This window comes from Melopsittacus undulatus, chromosome 8, assembly GCF_012275295.1.
Source record: "Melopsittacus undulatus isolate bMelUnd1 chromosome 8, bMelUnd1.mat.Z, whole genome shotgun sequence".
Classification (NCBI taxonomy): domain Eukaryota; kingdom Metazoa; phylum Chordata; class Aves; order Psittaciformes; family Psittaculidae; genus Melopsittacus; species Melopsittacus undulatus.
The window spans coordinates 49,004,272-49,025,641 of NC_047534.1; the positions used below are offsets into that span (position 1 = coordinate 49,004,272).

General features: G+C 34.4%; 1 protein-coding gene across 26 annotated transcripts in view; it reads right to left on the reverse strand.

Moving 5' to 3' along the window:
• KCNMA1 (potassium calcium-activated channel subfamily M alpha 1) overlaps positions 1 to 21,370 on the reverse strand; it is a 488,118-nt gene that overhangs the window by 93,675 nt on the left and 373,073 nt on the right. For 15 of the 26 annotated variants that reach the window (XM_005152689.3, XM_005152685.3, XM_005152688.2 and 12 more), the window contains 2 exons: positions 13,440 to 13,526; positions 8,593 to 8,669 (listed from right to left, as the gene is read on the reverse strand). In XM_005152689.3, coding sequence (XP_005152746.1) covers positions 8,593 to 8,669; positions 13,440 to 13,526 — 164 coding nt within the window. Of the gene's footprint in view, positions 1 to 5,113; positions 5,123 to 8,592; positions 8,670 to 13,439; positions 13,527 to 21,370 lie in introns of all 26 variants that reach the window. The other 11 variants (XM_005152687.3, XM_005152686.3, XM_005152680.3 and 8 more) reach the window with 1 other exon arrangement.

Sequence of the window (21,370 nt, forward strand, 5' to 3'; positions counted from 1 at the left end):
AAGGTAGATTAAGAACCAAATATCTGAATACAGAATTAGGGGCTAATTCCAAAAGGATTGCCAGTTTAGAATAGAAGAAAATATTTTTATCCTTTAGTCACATGAATGTCCTTGTTACATATTTTTAGAAATGTATAGAATCCTAGTTTATAAACGCATGTATAACTACCATTGTGCAATTTTGTGTGTTACCTGAATCACAGGTATGTTTAGTCTGAAGAAGTGCAAAGGCCACTTAGATTGTTTCACATGTTGCACTGAACCAGCACTTTTGGTAATGGTTTAGATTGAACTGACTCAGTTGTACTAAAAACGAAACAGAACACTGACAGGCAAAAACAAAACCTTAAAAGCAAATGTAGAACAAAGGTAATGTTTCTCTAGCCTGTACCTTCAGTTTAGGTTGTCTTTTTGCATTATGGTAATGACATAAAATTTAAAGGAATTTTTGTTTGTTTTTTCCAGTTTCTTAATGCCACAGTCACCAGGGAAGAAGGATTGAAATCTCTCAAATGGGTCAAGTCCTGTTGTTCTAAGGCCTTGATGACTTGCCATACAGTATATTTGTCAAGCAAGGGTAACATTATGATTGTGAAAAACAGGCATTGAGGGAGATGAATGAGTGATCTCTTCAGCAGCGACTCCATTCCTCTAAAACTTTGCTCACATGACTAATGCCATGTTCTTTTAGCATCCTAGTAGAGTTATCTGACAGCTGTTCAGAAAGTCATCATGCAGCATCAGGCTTGTTCATTGCATGGTACATCATTCCTCAGAGCTTGGCTTTTAGAAAGAAGGTTTCCACTGCAGCTTTTGATGCATACACATTCAAACTACACAGAAAATTCAAAACAGCGTTTGTTTTCCCATGTTTTCCCTCTGTCTAACTCTTCCCAACACATTCTTTAAAATTGAAAAGTTGGGTAGAAAAAGAAAAGTGAAATATGTTACCAAAAAGTGGAAGACTTTCCATTATGACTATTTCATTAGTTTCACTTTAAGGAAATGAAAGAAAAATAACAGGCATTTGTGAGACACGGTAACAGTAGGTGAGGTAAAAGGCAGGCCCATTTTGTTTTAATTATAGCTGTTTTGAAGGACTTTTTCCAATCAAATGCTGTAGCAAAACACACTGCTCAGAAATTCTCAACTATATCACTGGTTAGTAACAGTCCCTGTTTTTCATTACTTGCAACCATATCTTGTCAACAGTCAATAATAGGATAGGACACATTTACAAAAATTGGAAGAAATTATCCTTAAAGGAAAAGAGGGTTGGGAAGAAAACTTTTAGCACCATTTTCATCAGACTGAAACCAATGAAGTGGGAAATTTAAGCCCTTCTGTTCAACAGGGGAAGGACTCCACAGCACTTCTTAAAAGCAATGCCCTTTCAGGGACTGTTTATAACTATTATTATCTGTTGTTCTGGAAATCATGCATCATTTGAATATTTCACATCATTAACATGCACGAAACAGGCTTGGACCTGGAAATATAATTAGCAGAAAAGACTTGCTATAAGGGTTTCAACCAGTATATAAGCAACTGCATATCAGAGCAATACATTTTTAAAAAAATATAAAAAAAATCCAAAAACAAAAACAAAAACATGCTGTTCATTCCTTTTATACAGTCATTTTAACATTCATACCAAATACAATACTTATTTACTTTTAAATAAAACAAAACATGGATTAGTAGTAGGGATGGCTAGTGACAAGATCAAAGACAAGACAGAAATGATTTTAAATGGTTCAGCCACACATATACCATTTCCTACAAATATTCCATAAACACTAACAAAAAAATGGGAATCATTAGACAGACAGGGGGACCTTAAGAACAGCCTCAGGATGGGTGTTAAACTCATTTGACACCTGCAGCACCTGCATAAGAATGAACTAATTTCTATTCCTAGACATGTTGTGGACGTTAAATAGAATTGTTACTTGCAACTACTGAAAATGTAAGTTGGGACATAAAGAAAATTACTTCCTTATTTTTTAAGGAATGATAAATGGAAAAAAAAAAAAGGAAGATTAGATCCTCCTACTTAGTATGGTGACAATCTGACAACATTTGTAAAATGAATTAGTAAAAATATCAGGGCAACTTATCAGTGATACAGAAATCAGACTACTTAGATAATTTGCTGACAAAACAAGGCTTATATGAACTAGTCTGATTTGCTAAGAGCAAAAGGAAAGCAACATTTCTGTTAATTTTAAATAAATACTTTTAAAAACTTTTTTTCTTAGAAGGCAATAGCCTTCTATTCTAATATGGAAGGAACTGGCAGTACCTTGCTTTCTGAACTCAAAAATGTCAAAAAGTCCAGTCAAAATTTCTAATTGTCTGGATCAGAGGTGTTACTTAGAGCTCACAAACAGAAACGGGAAATATTTCTAGCTGCAAAAATAAGCAAAGGAAACTGCAGATTATTCTCTACCGAAGATGTCAAGGAACAGCTCCTTTTGTTTTTACAACAAGCAGAACAAAGTGTCCCTTAATCTTTGCTGTTTGGTTGGGGTTGGTGGTTTTTCTTGTTTTTATTGTTTTGGTTGTTGTTGTTTGGGTTTTTGTGTGTGTGTGAGTTTTTTTGTTGTTGTTGGTTTTGTTTGTTTCTTTGTTTTTTCTTGTTTTTTCCTAACTATAGTCTACCCAATTCTCGTATTCCACCCATCACGATAGCAGTTTTCCTTGTGACCTCGACGGGAACAAAAAGTAGATCTCCGAGGACATCTAGTGGATCTCTATGAGATAACAGCTGGTTAACAAGATGAACTGGAAGTTTCTTGACCAGCAGATGGTAAAAAAGGCCCCACTACACTAAAGAATTGAAATGCATACAGTGTCATTTCAATGCATTGAGTTCTCATGATACACACTATGAGTAAAATATCAGCAGCATTAAAGGACGACCAGACAATTTTGATCATCTCTTAGCAATGCTGATTAGCATCATGAGACTGAAATACCAAAATACTGAAAGGCCTTTCCCCAACACAGTTTCAGTTTCCTGAAAAACACAGCAGCATACTTTACCCTGTTTGTAAGAAGTTACTTTCTGTTAGTACAACAGGCAAAGGTATTTCTCCATAATTTAATTTTTATGGACAACTTCAAGACCTTGTTCAATATCTTGCAATTTTTGCAATCAAAGGCAATTCATTACTTGCTTGCTATAATTAATATAAGTGCTGTTCTTTGTCAGAACTGTAGAAACAGCAGGTGACTTGAGTGGACATTTTGCCCTATTTTAGTAACTATAAGAATTACTCACACATTTTGAAGTAATGGCACATTTATAGACCAGTTCATTTTAATTTTAAAATCTGATAATGACATTTCCTTCATTATCTTACAGAAGACTCTCAGTCAGTGTACTCTCAAAGCTAACTGCATTGCTGAACAAACTGAAGCTATTGGGGAAATGCAAAAAAAAAAAGTCAAAGCTACATAACCTTTTCTTTTTTAATGCTCACTTAGCATTAAGTGCTCTTCTATTTCTTTATTTAATACTATTTTAACTAATGTCTCTGGTCCAGAAAGGCTTCAACACAGAAACATATTTTATATAAATATATTGTTCCAAATAAATCCAAATTACTTTTAGTATTTCACCTCAAAGTCAATAGGAGTCATCATTTTATACATACAAATTAGTTTCTTTCTGGTTTATTATTGATTCTTATCACGCTAACCTGTTTCACAATCTGCTTTTCTGTGCTGCCCCATACTTCTGCTTTGTCATTCTGTCAGCTGAAAATAGATCTTTGGAGAAATTTCTGAATGCTTTCTACAACAAGAGGGTCTCAACCCTGTAGTGCAGTTTATAGGCACCACAATAAGATAAATAGTAAATAATCATAATGAAGGCCATTTCAATTCCAAGATGGCTAGCACTTTATCATGCAGTTCCAGGAATGTCAAGTTTTGCTTGATTATTTGCAAGATCCTATGGTGTGTACAGCTGAGAGAGAAAAATATCTCAACCCTGATTAAGACCTGAAGGGTTATCATACAGTAAGTTTAGAATACCTGCTGAAAAGTTCAACAAACTTCTTAACCTCACTTACTTAGAACAGCTGCAGTTATACAGTATGGTTAGCAGCCTCAATGTGGTACAGTAATGCCTCACTGCAGGTATGAAATATTTGATCCCTCTTGCTGTTTCAAACAACAAGCTCATGAAATCCCAACGTTACCCTATAACCAGTGCATCTTTGCAGTTCTTACATTTCTAATTAACAAATTCTTTCCATGTCCCAAATGTTGTGTTTACTTAAATTATGGTGACTGTATGCACTAGAAGTGGCTGATGAGAGCCTTCACAGATTCCATACACACTTTAAAGTGGTATCATTTAGATTGACATGAAGTGGTCTATAAAGTTTATATTCTATATATAATAATGTAAAACTTTACATCTTAAGTTCTGAAAAGTCAGTGTGGCTCTACTCATGGAATTAATTTCAAAACAAGCATGCTGGGGAAAACAATCCTCATAATCCTCATAGCTTGTTTTCTTGTTGAAGATAGCTATAAGGTTTCTATATTAAAAGCTGGCCACATATTTAAATCATTGCCTGGCTTTCCCCACATCTCTTTTTTTTTGCCAGTGGGGAGGAAGAGGTTTGATAAGGAAAGTAAAAGGCTGCTGTGTTGCTTTTTGTGTCACCTAATGCAGTGGAAAAGACAAAGTACAAAAAGAATTGAACACAGGTCTGAAAATGAATTGCACTTAACCCGGCAAACAGTGCTGTAGTGTTAATTACTCCAGCCTAGCAGATATCTCTAGAAATTCAGGAGATACTGCAGGAATAATCTCAAGGAAATACTATTGCCAAGATCTCATTTTCAAATAGTCCTAAAAAAATAAGGTTGTGGAAAAAAGGGGCAAAAAGGTGGAAGAGGGGAAAACTGCTGTATTTTCTTCAACGTCACCCTAATCTCCATTGGTGTAAACGATGAGAAAATTGTGGGTATGACGTCACTGCTACATGCAACATAAATAAAGAAAAGAACCGAAATACTGAACAAAAATACTCTCTGCTAGAAAGACAGGTTGGACCGCACTCTGGGCTACAGGGAACCCATTTTTACTCACAATAGATCACTATCAGTGTGAAGTTAAAATATAGTAGGGGCCGTGTTCCAAGGCAGCAAGAGGAAAAATAAATCAAAAGTTTGTCAATGATCATAGATTACAAGAAATTCCTTCAAACACATCAACGTACACTTGATATATGTTCCCTGCGGGGTTCAACACCCACCGATCACAGCAAGCACTGTCACTGGAAAAAATATATAGAGAATTAGACCATAACTGTTGCACAAAATGAAAGAAACAGGAAGAGTAGGTCATCCAGTTTAGAGGTTTCATCCCAAAGTGGCTGCATTTTATATAAATATATACATGTATTTGGCCCCTTGCTGCAAAAACTACAGTTAAATGGAATAGAAAAGAGATTGAAAACATTACAAAAAATATTAACAATCTGTGAATAAAATTTCCTCACAAGCACTTCTCTGGACAATGTGACATCAGCATTCATATGTTATTCAGGGAGTGGTATGGGTAAGGAGAAATGGATGGCAGAGAAACTGCAAAATGAAACAAGGTTACTTTAATTTTCCCTGGCCTTGTAAAAACGTACTGATCTACCCTACATTATTAATATTAGGCCTAACAGGTTTGGACAAATGGCTATGTAGGTCAGACTCAGACTTAGACCCCAACAATACCACAAGCTAATGTTCAAACAGTATCTAAATTGAGGTGCAAGCTCAGATGCATTATTAAAGAATATGTTTTTTAAGTGTCACAGGAAGCTGCATTAATTCCACCATAATTAAGTTTTCTTTCACATTTACTTCACCTGAGTATGTCAATATTTTTACATACAAACTTTCATTTCATCTCACACATTTTCCACATTCAGCTGCCTCTAATTGCTATGTTACTCACTAATGAAAATATGTATTTATCATATAGGACTACATATACACACATATGACTATTTGCAGTGTCTTTGAAAATCACTCACATATTCACTGTTGACAGATCAGTTGACAGTTTCCTAATTCAATAGCAAAAGAGTTTCTCAATTTATGCTTTATTTTGGTTAGACTGCCTTTTTAAGACCAATGATTTGTGTAGCTTTCAGAAGGATAACATAGTTTTTTCAAAAGTGATTAGTGATTTGAAAGCTAAAGCTAAGACATTTTATGTGAATAATAGACTGTACAAAGACTTACCTTAAACATAAAACAAAACAAAACAAAAAATCAGTCCAATGAAAGGGATTTCAAGACTGTCATCAAAATTTGAGAGACAAAAATCACTAATTACTGTTGAAATTTTTCTTTTTTTGACAGAACTTTAAAAGCAAAGCTATTGTATTATTGATAATACAATTATTCCTATTAGTTGTGAGCATGCTTCTAAGTTTAAGCCTTTCTCAGCCGCACTGATGGCTGCCACCTATCATGGTATCTGTGACCATGTGTGTATGTAGGAAAGAAGAAGGGAGAATGCAGATGGGGGAGAGGGACAGGGGAGACAATGAAATGGAAATTTAAGATGTTACTCTCTCTTTTACTTCTGGTTTTCACCTGGCTCAGAGGATTCCCTTCTTAGTGCTCAGTGCTCACTGCAGCAGCTTTGAGAGAAGCCTCCTTCTTCTGCCTCACTAATTCCATCATCTTGCTCCTTATCTTTCAAACATCCTTTCATTTTTTGGACTGACACATGTGACCATGCTGTTTGGAACATTTCCAAACCCAAAAGTTGTCACTCTCACCTCTCCATGGCTGGTAATATATCCATTGTGTTCATGGAGTCACAGGATACTATTTTCTCCCTGGTTTCCTAATACTGAGGAGGTTTCATTGATTCTCATTAATGTACAATAAAGGGCTCTTTCCGTTTATACTGTGAATTTCTGAATCTTATCTTATAACAGATTTCAATTACAAGTGTAGCTCTTGCATTAAAAAGACAGATCTTTGGGATTTTTTTTTATTTTCTTTTTTTTTAAGCAGCACATGTGAAAAGCATATTCTATGTGAAGGAGGAGAAAATACAAGTAAAATGTTTGGTTTTTTTTTCGAGAATCAGATATGTTACCTGTGTAAATTTATTGCTTTTTAATTGTTGGGTAATTTGGAAAAACAATTGGGTTTGAGAGTTTCAGGCACCCTGAGGCATCTGTAACTGGCTTTACCAGAACTTACTCAGCAGCCTTAGTTGCAGCAGTTCAAAGGTCACATTCTGACATTGATAGACTGCTCTTCAACAATTTTTTTCCAATATATTAGGCAATGCATACACTCCTTCCACATCAGGCATGCTTTCCATGTGCTTTGCTCTCATTGTGGATACTGGGAGAATAAATACCATTTTCTGTCACTGGTTTAGCTACTTTCTCTCTAACTGTACTACTTTGATTCCAACTCCTGTTTTTCTGGGTGAGAGGAATTTGTTTAAAACCTCCAGTGACATATTTTTTTCTTTTTACAATAATCTTCAAGAATTCATCAATTTTAGGGACCCCTTAAAGGCAGAGAATGTCTGGTTTAGGCTTGCTTTCATTCTCTAAGGCAGTACAGTCATAACACTATGACTGGATCCATAAATAAGAGAGTTCTCTTTTAAAAGTAATGGTAAAATACACATGATCAAACTCTTCTGAGATCTTTCAATTTACCTGATCAGCACTTTTGAACTGAATGAGCTTTTTCATGGTAGAATACTATGGAATGCACATAAATATTCATAAGTATTGAGAAATGGATCCCTACATCCTTTTGATATCAGTATTACAAATACTCATAAGTCAAACACATCTTTGGCCAAAACATGGTTGTGATAGTTCCTGCAAAAAGCCCTTTCAAGTATAGACAGATAAAATGCTAATTTCTATACATTTATACAGATGGGATGTCTGATCTCAAGTCCAAAATTCAATGATTTCTTCATGTAAAACTTTCCAAACAATTAAAAAAGCTGCCCTAAGAACTTAAACAAAATATTAGCATTACAACTATGGAATCTTCTAAAAGGATATATGTAATAGGTTCATACTTAGTTTTTTCCAGACAATCCCTTCTTCCAGTAAAATTGATCATTTATGTCAATAATAATTATTTCAATAGTTAGATGATTGAATATTATTCTACAGCTTCTTCTACAGAATCATATTCAGCAAGACAAAAGTTTTGCACTAAATAGAAAACTACAGAAATTAATTGATCTCTGCCACTGGCGAGCACTGGCATTAATGAGAACAGAACTTCACTGTTAACGTCATTCTTAACTCAGAAACCTCCACAATCTAGCTTGATTTATTTCTTCAGGTTTTGTTAGCTTTGGACCCTAATGGACTTTTAAATGAAGAAACAGGTGAGGGTTGCAAAATATAATAAAAGTTTACGGACTTCAGAAATGCAAATGGAATTTACAGTGTTGCTGTGTATTTACTTCTTAGCTTTTTTGTATCATGGTTTAAACATGTAAAGATAGATTCTTCAAAGCTGACCAGTTCATAAAAAGGAGAGGAAGGGAGTGATAGAAATATTACTTACGCCGTTTGCAGCCACATTTTTTTATCCTTTTGGGATCCGTGATGTCATCATGACAGGCCTTGCAATAAAAAAATGCCCTAGAGAGACAGAATAGAAATACTGACACATTTCTTAATCCATATAAATGAAATTAGTCGCACGTTTCCTCTTGCTGCAGTGCCAAATTAATGAAACATGCCAGCACTAATTTCCTTAATCTTTGAAAAGGTTTAGACGTGTAAAGTAGGAAGTATTTGCTACAAGACCATTAATTTCAAGCATAAGACTCCAAATTAGTGTTTCTTTTAATATACTTCTATTTGAAAAGTAACTGGAAGAGATGATAATTATGACACAGTGTATCAGTTCATTTGTCTTTCATCTTAGAAAAAAGAGCAACCAATGAATACTGTCACTAATATATAAATATATATAGATATTGAATGAATATGCCAAAATAGGTATACCAGATTTTTGTTTTTTCTTTTTCTAAAGACTGTTTAGCACCCTAGGCCAATTGTTCAGCCTAGCGACAAGTAGAACTTCATTTCAGATACAAGAAGAGGTTGCAACAATATCAATGTGACAGATACGCTATTTCCAAAAAAAAATAAATAAATATAAAAGGCCAAACAAAACCATAAAGCAACAATCTACTCAAAACAAGTTCATAAAGCAACATCTAAATGAAACTGGAATAATCTTGATTCAAGCTATTTTTTCATCCTTCAAATCTGAATACAGCAGAGCTATTTAAATTCTGAACAGACAAAAGCAAAATTTCAGACAAAAATATACAACTAGCAAGGTGAACCCCTAGGTTTCCATTTATTATTTTTGGTTATGAACTTCTAATCTTGTATCAAATGCCTCACCACTAGATGAAGCATAAGGAGAAACAAGGAAGTGAGAAAAGGTAAACATTTGACTGTATATAAGATTAAAACAAAATTCCAAAATAATAAATATGCATCAGACTGCCCACAGGAGAGTTTAATCATGCCTGTAAAGTCAACATGTCATGTAAGGCTGCTATGACACACTTCATGAGGATCACACAGCTGGCCTCCAGCTGGACAGTTACAGTTTACCAGGATTACTGGCATAACAAATTAAACATACTTTTTAACCTGCTAAAAATTTTCCTCTACTTATTCATATTCAGGTTATGTCAGCTCCATGACTATCTTCCCAACCCCTTCTTACTGGCAGGAACTGCTTCTCAATAAAAATTGTCAGTAAGAATCAAGCACTGCAACCACCCATGAATTTTGCCGATAGTACTGGATGATTAGATTGCTACAGCAGTAGGGAGGTCACTGGGACAGAACAATCTACAGTCCAAAATATAAAAAGAAAAATAAACAATATTAATACACATCCTCTGAATAAACACAGCATTTGGCAGTTCGGTTAGGACAACCACCACTAATTCTTCTTAGATTAATAAGACAGTGTTCGCCACACATGTAACTTTGTTAAAGGAAATCTTCAGGTGTGTGAACCTAACTCAAATAGAGCAAATTTATTCAAGTTATTTGACACTTCTGAATAATGGCCCTGGTAGTTAAGTGGCCCATCAGGAGAAAGGTAGCAGGTCTAGCATACAAGATATGGACCAGAATATACAAAGTTAAATTTGCAGTAAGACCTGATGGAATGCCATTAATGTTTCTAAAACCAAGACAGAATGCAAGCTACTGATGGAAGACTTAAGTCCGAAATGTAGCAGACATAATTTTGTAAGAAATTTCCCAAAACATTACTCTTTCAGATTGTAAAATTGTCTTAGGATTTCCAAGAAACAAAATGTAAAATGAAAAAGCCTTCTCTGAGCATTTAGATACTTTGCTGCAGAAAGTTTCTGGTCTTTGTCTTGGGTTCAGTTGTAATTACTTTTCTCCTTCCTAGTAGCTGATGTAGTGCTTTGTTTTGATTTTAGTCTGGGAACAATGCTAATAACACCAATGTTTTGGTTGTTGCTAAGTAGTGTTTACTCTCATCAAGGACTTTCCAGTCTCATGCTCTGCCAGTGAGGAGGGGCAGAAGAAGTTGGGAGGAAGCAGAGACAGGACACCTGACCTAAACTAGCCAATGGGGTATTCCATAGCACAGCACATCATGCCCAGTATATAAACTGAGGTGAGTTACCCAGAGGGTCCAGATCACTGCTCAGGTTGGGCTGATTATCAGTTGGAGGGTGGTGATCAATTGTATTGTGCATCAACTTACATTTATTGTGTTTTTTTTCCTCTCCCCTTTTTAGTTTCATATTCTCTCTCCTTGTTATTTCCCTTATCGTTATTACTATTAGTAGTAGCGGTAGTTTTGTATTATGCTTTAGTTATTGGACTGCTTTTATCTCAACCCATGGGAGTGAGCAAGAGGCTGTGTGGTTCTGAGTTACTGGCTGGGCTTAAACCACAACAGCCTTCTAAAAATTCACCTTCCACCAAAAAGGAAACAAACCATCTCCAAGGAAATGAGGACAAAGTATTTTTCAAACCATGAGTTGATGTCACAACATAAACAAGGAGGAGAAAACTGCCTCCAAGTTTTACAATTTCTCCCCAGTCCAACTGTGAACAATAATCCATTATCACAAATATTCCTTCAGAACACTTCGTGACACAAATTAGACATAGGTTGTCTCTACAGATCACATTTCTGAAATCCGTTGCAGAACAAATGGCTTAAGCAGTACCTTCCATGTCTTATGCAAAGTCAAGAGCAAATGCCTGCAAGTGACTGCTGTAATAAAATGATGCTTCAGTATAATAGTGTTTAATATGTGGATTTGGAGCATATGAATTTCCGATGTTAGTACTACCATGTAAATTAATAAAGATAACATTCATAACTTTGCATTATATTTTAACATTACATTTTACATGCAGCTACATGGCTAGACATAATTGTTTCTAGGTAAAATTGTTTCTAATGTGAAATTACTGTTCTAAAAATGCAAAAGTAATTCTAGCAGGAAAAGTACTTGAACATTGCATGTTATATTTCATTGCAGAATATGTATTTGATAAAGAGTTTAAGCTGAAATTTCTCCATTAGTATGTAACAAAAAAACCAGAAAAAAATAATTTAAATTTCTGGTATATGTTTGTCTTTATTTCCACACACACCCCTCCCCATCCAAAAGACCTCAACTTCAGAACATTTTTTTGACTCTGATTCATAGCTCAAGAGGATGAAATCAACATTTTCATACTGGTTTTGTTAGCTGAAACACATCTGATAATAATTTGTTTTGCACAGAACAGCTAAGAAATGTGTTAAGGGAGACAGCAAGTTTCTAAATGAAGCCTTCTGCAAAAAGCAGAGAACTGGGAATTTTGTTTCAGCTTGATATCAGATAAAACATGCCAGACCAGTGATGTACAAAATTTCTCCAAACATATTAACTGGCTTTGAGCAAACTGGTCTTAGAGGAAGGTGTCCCTGCCTACAAAAGGGGGGTTGGAACTGAATGATCTTTACATTCCCTTCCAACACAAACCGTTCTATTGAATGAATTCTTGATTCTATGAAGTTCTCCCTGTTAAAAATGCTATGCTGGGTAATTTTTACTTACAGTCTGAAACAATTTCATAGAAAGTGTAAAATGTCTTAGAAATGGAACAAAAAAAAAAAAAAAAAAAAAAAATAAAAAAAAAAAGCATCTCAGTAAAGGATTTTGAAGACAGCTCTCTATATTCAACTGGAGAAAAGCACCGGAGAGGAAAATAGCTATGTGCTGAAAGGCAGCATACGTGAGGCCATGCTAGTTGCAAATACTCCAAAGATGATGCTAGAAATATGAGAGCTCAGGAGCACTTCTGTGCTTTCCTGTATGTTTCACCTACCCCAAAACTATCTTAGCTCTTACAATAAAAATAGTTCTCAGCAATTTTACTGTTTTGACATTTTTAATATCTTCAAATATTCATGGAAAACATGCATTGCTTAAATATTATTTCCACTTCAATTTAATTATCAAAACCTTAGGATATTGTAGAAGTTATCATCTGAATATTTTATCATGCTAAGTAAAGGATTTAGTTAAAATATCAAGCTCAAAGAGAACATGTAAAAATCAGATTCTTGATATCATAATGTACAACAAAATTACAAATTATAAGGAAGCACTCAGCTGCAAGTATTCCCTTAATCTTACAGACATTGAATAATTATTTATTTTAAAAATTATTTTCTCACACTGTTCTTTCAGTCCTTTCTATCATACTATAATTCTAATAAAAAAGAGTAAACACATTTGGTCCTAAATAGAATAGCACAAACCCCCCTTTCATTAAACACAAATCTAACACAGCCAAGCACAATGAACCTCTGAAGTTGTCTACAGTGGTTGAGATCATGGTTGTAGTTTGATTTATTGTTACAGAATACGTAGTTCCAGTAAAGAAAAATGACAGAAGTATAAATATTATTCTACTAATGAAGTTAGAGAATGAATAGTTTGCTCACATCAAGTATTTGCTTAAGTCTATGTATATAAAAAGTACTCTAAACCTGAAACTTGGACAAAACTGTAATCCCTGTCCTCTCTCAAAGTAATTCAACTGAGAAAAATTATAGAGAAGGCAGATCAATATATTCTCTAGAAAGACCCAGAGAAAAAAAGCTTCTTCATTTCTTTTCATATCCACTGCAAAATTGTTTAATTTCCTTGATATTTAGAGCTGTAATTAAGAAAATGGATAGCACGCATGGTTGCTTCACTAGAGTAGCAACTCAATTCCCCCTGAGAATCTTTAAACAGATAGTAATGAAAATTAGGTGTTTACATGCAAATAAACAAAACCAGAAATTAAATACTATATGTTTCAATTTAAAAATTAAAATACATTAATTACCTTTTTACTTCTTTGGCATCACTTGCAATGAAGAATCCTAAAGTACCTTCTTGAATCTTGACATGGTTTCCAGGATTGATTAATATACTGCTCAATGAAACAAGAAGAAAAACAACAAAACCATAAATTTAAATTACTTTTAACTGAATGTTCCAAAACAGCTTTATTTATAGGGGACCCACTAGATAGGAAAGGCTGCAAGGAAATTTTAAGCCATTCTTCCTTGAAATTTCCAATCAAATAACAGATTTACATGCTTTATGCAAAAACTTAAGCTTGAGATAGTCGCATGTCTTCACCTATTATCACATCATTTAACTGTGTACATATGTTTTCTTATGGTTTTGCTTTAGATATAGACTATACAAAATAACTAAGCCTCTCAGAAACATGATGTATGAAGCTGAGCATTTCAGCTTTCTTGCTCTGTCATGCAAAGTGGTGAAAAATTCACATTATGGTGAAAAGAGAAGAACCAGCAACCACCACTCAATAACAATACAAGATATCATTTATGAAGGTAAACCCTTTGATGTAAACTTTTGCCAATTTCTAGTGAAGAAGAATGTTAATGGGACCCCTATATGGACATAAAATGTTATTGTTTAAAATAATAAATACACACATACACGCAAGGGGAATGGTACAAGACAACCAGTCACGACAGCTGAAAAAACATAAAATGAATAGAGAATTTTTACATCAGCCATGGAAGAACAAAAATAACCCAACCACTCTGACATAACAGCCTCAGCTATATTCAATGATTGAAATTATAAACTGCTTCCAAGAAGTGAGGTACTGCATGGTTCTCTACGAATATCTTATTTTCATAATAGTTTAACAGATTTTAGGTAAGGTACTTTGCAAAGTACCGAGCTAAAATGAATATACAGGTACAAATATAAATATATTCTCTGATAATTCTCATTAATGTGTAAGACAACTAAGTTTTTGACTTGCTAAAACTTAAAGCTTGCCAAAATTTCTCTCTTGTTTGCCTTTTATTAAGGCTTAGCCTTAGTAAGTCAAAATGACAAATATACAATTTAAAGTAAATAAAGCCTAACAGCAATTTAAACACTTGCGGATTTAGGAAAAATTGATTCTGGGGAAGTACATATATATAAAAATGAATAAAAATAAAGCACATTTCTGAAGAGATGCACATTATTAAAATGTGAAGGCAAAAAAAACCTATAATGTTATTGTTAAGAGAGAAAATGGGTCTCAGCAGATCTTATATTCAAGATGTTATGTATTATCTATACATAATAAATTAGTGTGACAAAAATATATACCTGACACATTTATAATAAGCAAATTGTTTTGTGTGATTATATATGCTCACAGGCCCTATGAGTGGAATATGAGGGCTGCAAAATAAAGTGCTCTTGAGTTAAGAATTTAAAGGCTGGTCATTGCAGACATAATTCATTATATAGACTTTATAATATGATTCTTAATCTAATAGCCACAAACTATTTTTTCTCACAGTCTGGAAATTAATTCACTGGTGTTTTAATGCCATTACTCCAGGCATGGCTTCATGTAGCTTCTCTTTCTTTAAAATCAGTATCATATTTTTCTTATGTGTTTTTCTGCAGTGTTCACCACTACAGCATACGAAAGATTCACAAATACATTATTTTTAAGAATGAAGATACAGTATTAGCCCATTTTACAGATGAGAGAGTTAAGTCACTACGAGATATAGTAGCTATTACTTTGGGATGCCTACAGGTGACTTTTTGCAGGTATTTAGCATTGCACTTCTCCATACGTATCTTCTAGGTACTTTTGTATTAAGAATGCTCAGCCCTTCCAAAAGCCCAGCCTCTGGTTCCCAAAATAATAAACAATCAGAGGTCATCTGTAAAAGGTTTGGATTAAATTATTAGCTCATTTTCACAGAGGTATTCTGTGGCAGAGGCTGGAACAAAAAGAAAGCATTTACCCAGACATCCTTCCTTTTTCCTTCATTCAGTCTCAAGCTTTGCAACAAAAAGGAGTGGAGAACTACAGATAATGGAAGTCATCACCACAGAAAGCAGGTTCATCTAAACAGCTCACTTAAGTAGTATTGCAAAAATGAAACGTGATGGTGTAAATAACACCCATATTATGCACGCAGATAAATGTGATGAATGAAAGTTGCACAACTAAACTTCACATCTGGCATTTATTTTCTTAGTCTATTGGGCTTAATAGTTGCACTTTCAACAAAAACATTTACCTATTGCACTTTAAAAATACATTTTCACAGGTTTTAAAATGGAACAAAACAGACAGGAAAAAAAACCAACCAACCGAAAGAAAAAAAAACCCACAAGAATTTCTTCATATGAAACCAATCATTCAAGTCACAAGCAGGTTGGAAAATTCAGGTTCCCTACACAAACTGTTGTCACTTGAGCCAACACAGAACTTACTAGCTGTTGCAGAGATACCTTAACATCACTAAGGGAGATGAGACATCCACTCTACCAGTATACTCAGAGAAAAAGTTGAGAATGGCCCATCTTATGCCTGCCAGCCTATGTAAGCCTAGATGAGTCACTTCACAAGAACCAGGAGAGAATCCTTCTGCCATTAACTCTCCAAAGTCTTTCTGCCAAAACTTCCTATCATGTCTGTAACTTCATCCATGTTTCAGTCTCCACTTTTCCCTTTCACTGTCTGCTAGTCCTTCGTCTGCCATTATGCTGAGAATTTAGCTGTTAAGCTCCTACAGATGCTAGTCTCATTTCAACTATTCTGTTCCTTCTAAAATATGCAAAGACTTGTAATATGGTTAGGGTTGTCTATTTCTCTTAGGTACAAATGGGTACTGCTCTGTCAGAAAAATACTTCCTTTGCGCTTAACCACAGAAGTTACAACTTCTCAGTGTAAACAGATGAACTTCTTTACAAGGACTCACCTCTTTTTTCCCCTCATCCCATTCTTGGAGATAGATAAACCATCCCAAAACAGTAAAAAAAAATACTACCTGAAGCTCAACAACCCAAACTTCACAAGCTGAGGTAATCACTAGATATGCAAATGTTCACCACCTCCTCAAATTTAAAATTTGACAGAATAATGAGCAAATTAAGCAGTTCTTTTAAGAGGCAGTGAACACAATCCTAAATTAGAAGTAACTGACCCCATTTAGGATGTACTGTATTGTGACAACTATTTTGTATCTCAGGGTTTTCTGAGACACATTAAATCAATTCAGATGGGTCAGTGAATAGACTTTATTTTTGTGATATCTAATACTTCATTCACATATACTTATTTTCACAAATACAATGTAGTGATAGCCACAAAATATAGACGTCATGGCAGCTAATGCAGTAAGACCCTAGCAGCAGTCTTCTTTTGGGAATAAAAATGAATTTGCCCCATCACTGCTATTGGAAAAGAACTACAGCAAAAGCTCATAAAGCTTTAGGTTTACACACTGATATTTAACCAGAGAAAAATCACGAGAAATTTCTACTGGGTCTATATGGATTTATTACATATGCTGCTTATTAAAGCAGCAATTGAATTATTTCTTATGAGACGTAGTGTCATTAGCTAAAGTTATGCTTTGGTAAGCACTCAAATAGGTATAGAAAGGGGAATGTTTTGAATTAAAAGAATAGAATATAGAGAACAAAGAGGACAGAGAAAAATAAAGCAGTCTTATGAGCATTCCAAGAATAATGCATCCATCAGATATTGAGAATGCATATATCTGTTTAAGCAGTTCACGAAAATATTCAAATATATCCCCACAGTTGAGATGATAAGTACATGGCAAAGTAAACTGGAGTTTTGAGTGAGAAAGTTTCAGCTAATGCCTCATTTTTATGTATCTCCAAGGCTAGGGAGTTTTGCAGATAAAGGAAGATGTAGGAAAAGGAAAAAAAGAAGACAGAAATGCTTTAAATTTAATATTAATCTATATGGCTAATCCATATGAATTTTGTGCCATACAATGGAAAAATGCTGTTGAAAATCACACCCCTGATTTTTTAATTTTTTTTTCTCATAAAGCATAATTTCATTTTTTTTCTTTTTAATATCCTAACTTAACTGAAATTAATCAAGGAATGCCACATATTTTAAAAATTTGTAAGTTTTTGAGCAAATTTTATAACATTTCTAGTTTAGATTACCTCAGAAACCAATCAGGTTATAGTAAGCCAAAAAAACTTTTAGTTATAATTTCCTTAAAAATTCCAGCTCCAGAAATATGCTCCTCAGGACAATGCTTTTCATGACAAGTGTCACATTTCAAGATCATCTTGCTTGCTTGCTCCTTCAAGCATGAACAGCTAGAACACATAGCAATTAAAGCCATCTAATTTGAATATGTGTAAATTAAATATGATTTAATGTGTTTAATAGGAATTTAATGTACTTTACTAGCATAAACTTAGAAGTCAGTTCCATTACTCTATAACACAACAACTTCTAAGCAGCTGTGGAACAGAAAGCAGTTTGGAAACCTCTGCTTTACAGTTACCTGACAACTAGCAGAAGTTAGTTCATTTGTTCAATAAGATCACACATCTAAGAGCAATGAAAATGTCACACAACAAAAATGTGAAAATCACCCTTGATTTCAATTGTACTCTCAGGAATCACAGACTGAATTGCTGAATGGTTTGGGTTGGATGGGGCCTTTAAAGATAGTCCAGTTTCAACTGCCCTGTCATGATCAGGGATATTTTTCAATAGAACAGACTGCTCAAAGCCCCATCCAACCTGACATTGAACACTTAAAACTCTGGAAAGAATCAGAAAGAATAGTATCTATACAGTTGAAACTGAGCTTCCAGACTGACTGAAATATAAGCAGAAGAAGCACAAATGGGAATTAGTACACATTTGAGAGTTTTTAAGAAAATGAAAAACCAAAATGTGGTTAGAAAAATTCTAGACAAATGCTTATGGATCTCTTTAAATAGATTATTCAATTAAAAGTTAAGATAGGACATAATGACTTTTTCATATGCCAGTGGGCAATAGATATCTCTGACAGTGTGTTAATTTTGATCAATTTGCTTACTTGTTCAATTACATCTTTCTGATGTTTTATGTATATATGCTACCTTCAGTAAAGTACAGATATATGTAACTATCTGTTCATCCATTCATATTTATCTGAAACTATCCCTGAACATGAGCATTGCTCAATACCTTTTTGGTAGTGCATGGATGGTTGGCTGCACAATCCAACAATATTGTGACCTAGGTAAAGAATACCATATTATGTCTTCCCTTAAATAATTAAGTGAGCTAAAGTTTTGATTACTAGTTGCAGGTCTTCCATGTTTTGCTGCACTTGAAGATATTTGACGGAGAACCTGGCAGTTGGAGGTTTGAACTGCAGGACAATCTGTGGGCTGACACTTTGGGGCAGGACTATTCTCTCCAACTAATGTTTTTTGTACTCATTTCTGCTCTTGGGTAATTTTTATTTGCCTCCTGCTTCCAAGCATCATACATGTTGGACTCCAGTTGTATTTCATGGGTTGAAAGAGCATTAGAAAGTTTGACAGCTGCTATATTTTCTTGTTATTAGAATATATAAAACATTGTTTCTAATAAATTTTCAGTATACAAAAATTTCAGTAGGAGATGAAAAAAAATCTCATAGCTTTCAACAATATTCAACTACCTTCTATCTGAACTACATGGAGAAACAACCTATCAGTTAGTCTGAACTACCATGACACTGTACATATTTACTGCTAGCCCACTTGCTAAGTAGCATGGGTTCACAATTTGCTCTCCACAGCTTGAAACTGAGCAGGCTCCCATTACCACTTCAGTTGTAAATGGACATAACTTTGAACTCTTAATCTAGACATAGCATTTATACAGTAGGTGACTCTCAGATTTGTATAACTGCCTGTATTCTCTGAAAAAAAATTAGGGATGTTATTAATATGGAAGGTTGCTTAAAGGTCTTAAAACTGTGCTGACAAATGCATGTGGAAATGCTTAGCAAGTACAGCACAGACAATAGGCAAGGCTAACAACATTTCAATAGCACTATGTGAAGACTAAAATCTGGAAGATACAGAAAATTCATTTAAGAATTTTCCTTGTCAGCAGCCTCAGTTATGTACTATTCTCATTTGTTCTTTCAAGCTTACATTTTAGACAGCACTAAAGGTGGGATTCATCTCATCTGACTTAGAATGGAAGCTGCTTTCAAAACCTTTCTCTCTCTTGTCTTGCAATCATGCACTAAGTCTGGATAACTGAAAACACACTAGACATCTAACATTTAGATGGATAAAGTTAGGTAATATGAATCCCATTATCAATGAACAATTGAACAGTTCATCCTTGCATCAAGGAAACTTGTATGATTCAGTAACACTCCCTTTTTCTTTTATTTATATTTCCTTTCACATTTATGGCTACTCTTATAACTGCCATGATCCTTGTCTAAACAAAAGAAAAGATCAATTGTTGAATTAAATTAATAAAACCCATCAAAATTTTGACTAAAGAAATTACAAAAGCAATAAGAACTCCATTTTAAACCTTGTGGTAGATGTACTGTACCATTCCCCATGTGACTGAAACAGTAGCAATATCATCTAGCAATCAGGAAGATATAATATTGTTTAAGTACTATTAATACATTATCTAAACACGACTGTGTGGTATTACTAACATAGCTACCACATTTTTAAATACTCTCAGCTATTATACTTGATTGTTTCATGCCATGCCCAGATGAAATCCACCACTATTAGCATAACAGCCTTTTAAAATGTATCATGTCATTTACAGAACTATAGAATTAGAACTACAAAAATGGTTTGAGACAATATTTTTTGTTTCAGGGTATGTTTTGAAGTGGAGTGTGACGGTAGGTGCACAATCCCACAGTGGGAATTGCGTGCATACCAGCTTCACACTGAATGTAAATCATAAGTATTGCTTCTTTCTTCTGGGCTCAATCATTGACATTAATTCAGATCCATATTGCTCTACACAGAAAAATCCAGTAAGACACTAAAAAGAATACAAGGCAAAAGACACAGTGCACATTACATGCTACAGTATTTTAAAGCTTAATTACTACAAGCATATAAAAGGTTGCTCCCAGGAGTTCTTTACAATAGAAACTACTAAGTCATGGTCTAGGATATGCATGAGGTATTTTATTGGGGCATAGTCCAAACTAGTTCAACGATGCTGATAAATTCAATACAAATTATTCATTCTGGTTCCAGAAGTGATTGATTATCAATACAATGAAGGAGCACAATATACTTTATTCTGGGAGCAAGCAACTTCACTTGGTACAACACTTCTTCAAGTTGCTCATCATGCCAGCAGTAACATGCCTTCACCACAAGATAATATATACTTAAAGCAAGAAGCGAAGTAGAGGTGCAACAACTGCATATCCTTGAAGATGCTAAGTGTTGCAGTAACTTCTCTGCAGTTGGATCATCTCAATAATGCCAAACTGACAGGAAGCCACCTCTCTTTTCACACATCTACTCAGAAACCACAGGAGAATAAGACTAAAAAATAAATAAATACAACACATACAACACACTCAACAGAACAGACATGGAAATTAAAGTTTGGGGAGTATAATGATGAAGGAAATTGAAATGTCTAGACAATGAAAACAGTCAGTCTTGTATAAGTCAGACAGACTTCTATAAGCAGGTAGAAAAACAAAGCTGGTAGTGGTAAGAGAACTGAGGAGAGAAGAGGATATGGAAGAGCATGCCTCATTTACTTCATCCAAACCAATAGCAGCAAGATAGAATATAGACTAAGGAGTGGCTCACAGCATGGTATACTAAAACAAAATGAAAAACATGCTCTCCCAAATTAAAACCAAAACTGAGAAACAAATACACTCAGTAACATCTTCATAAATGAGCTTAATAAATGTCATCAAAATGTATGTGGC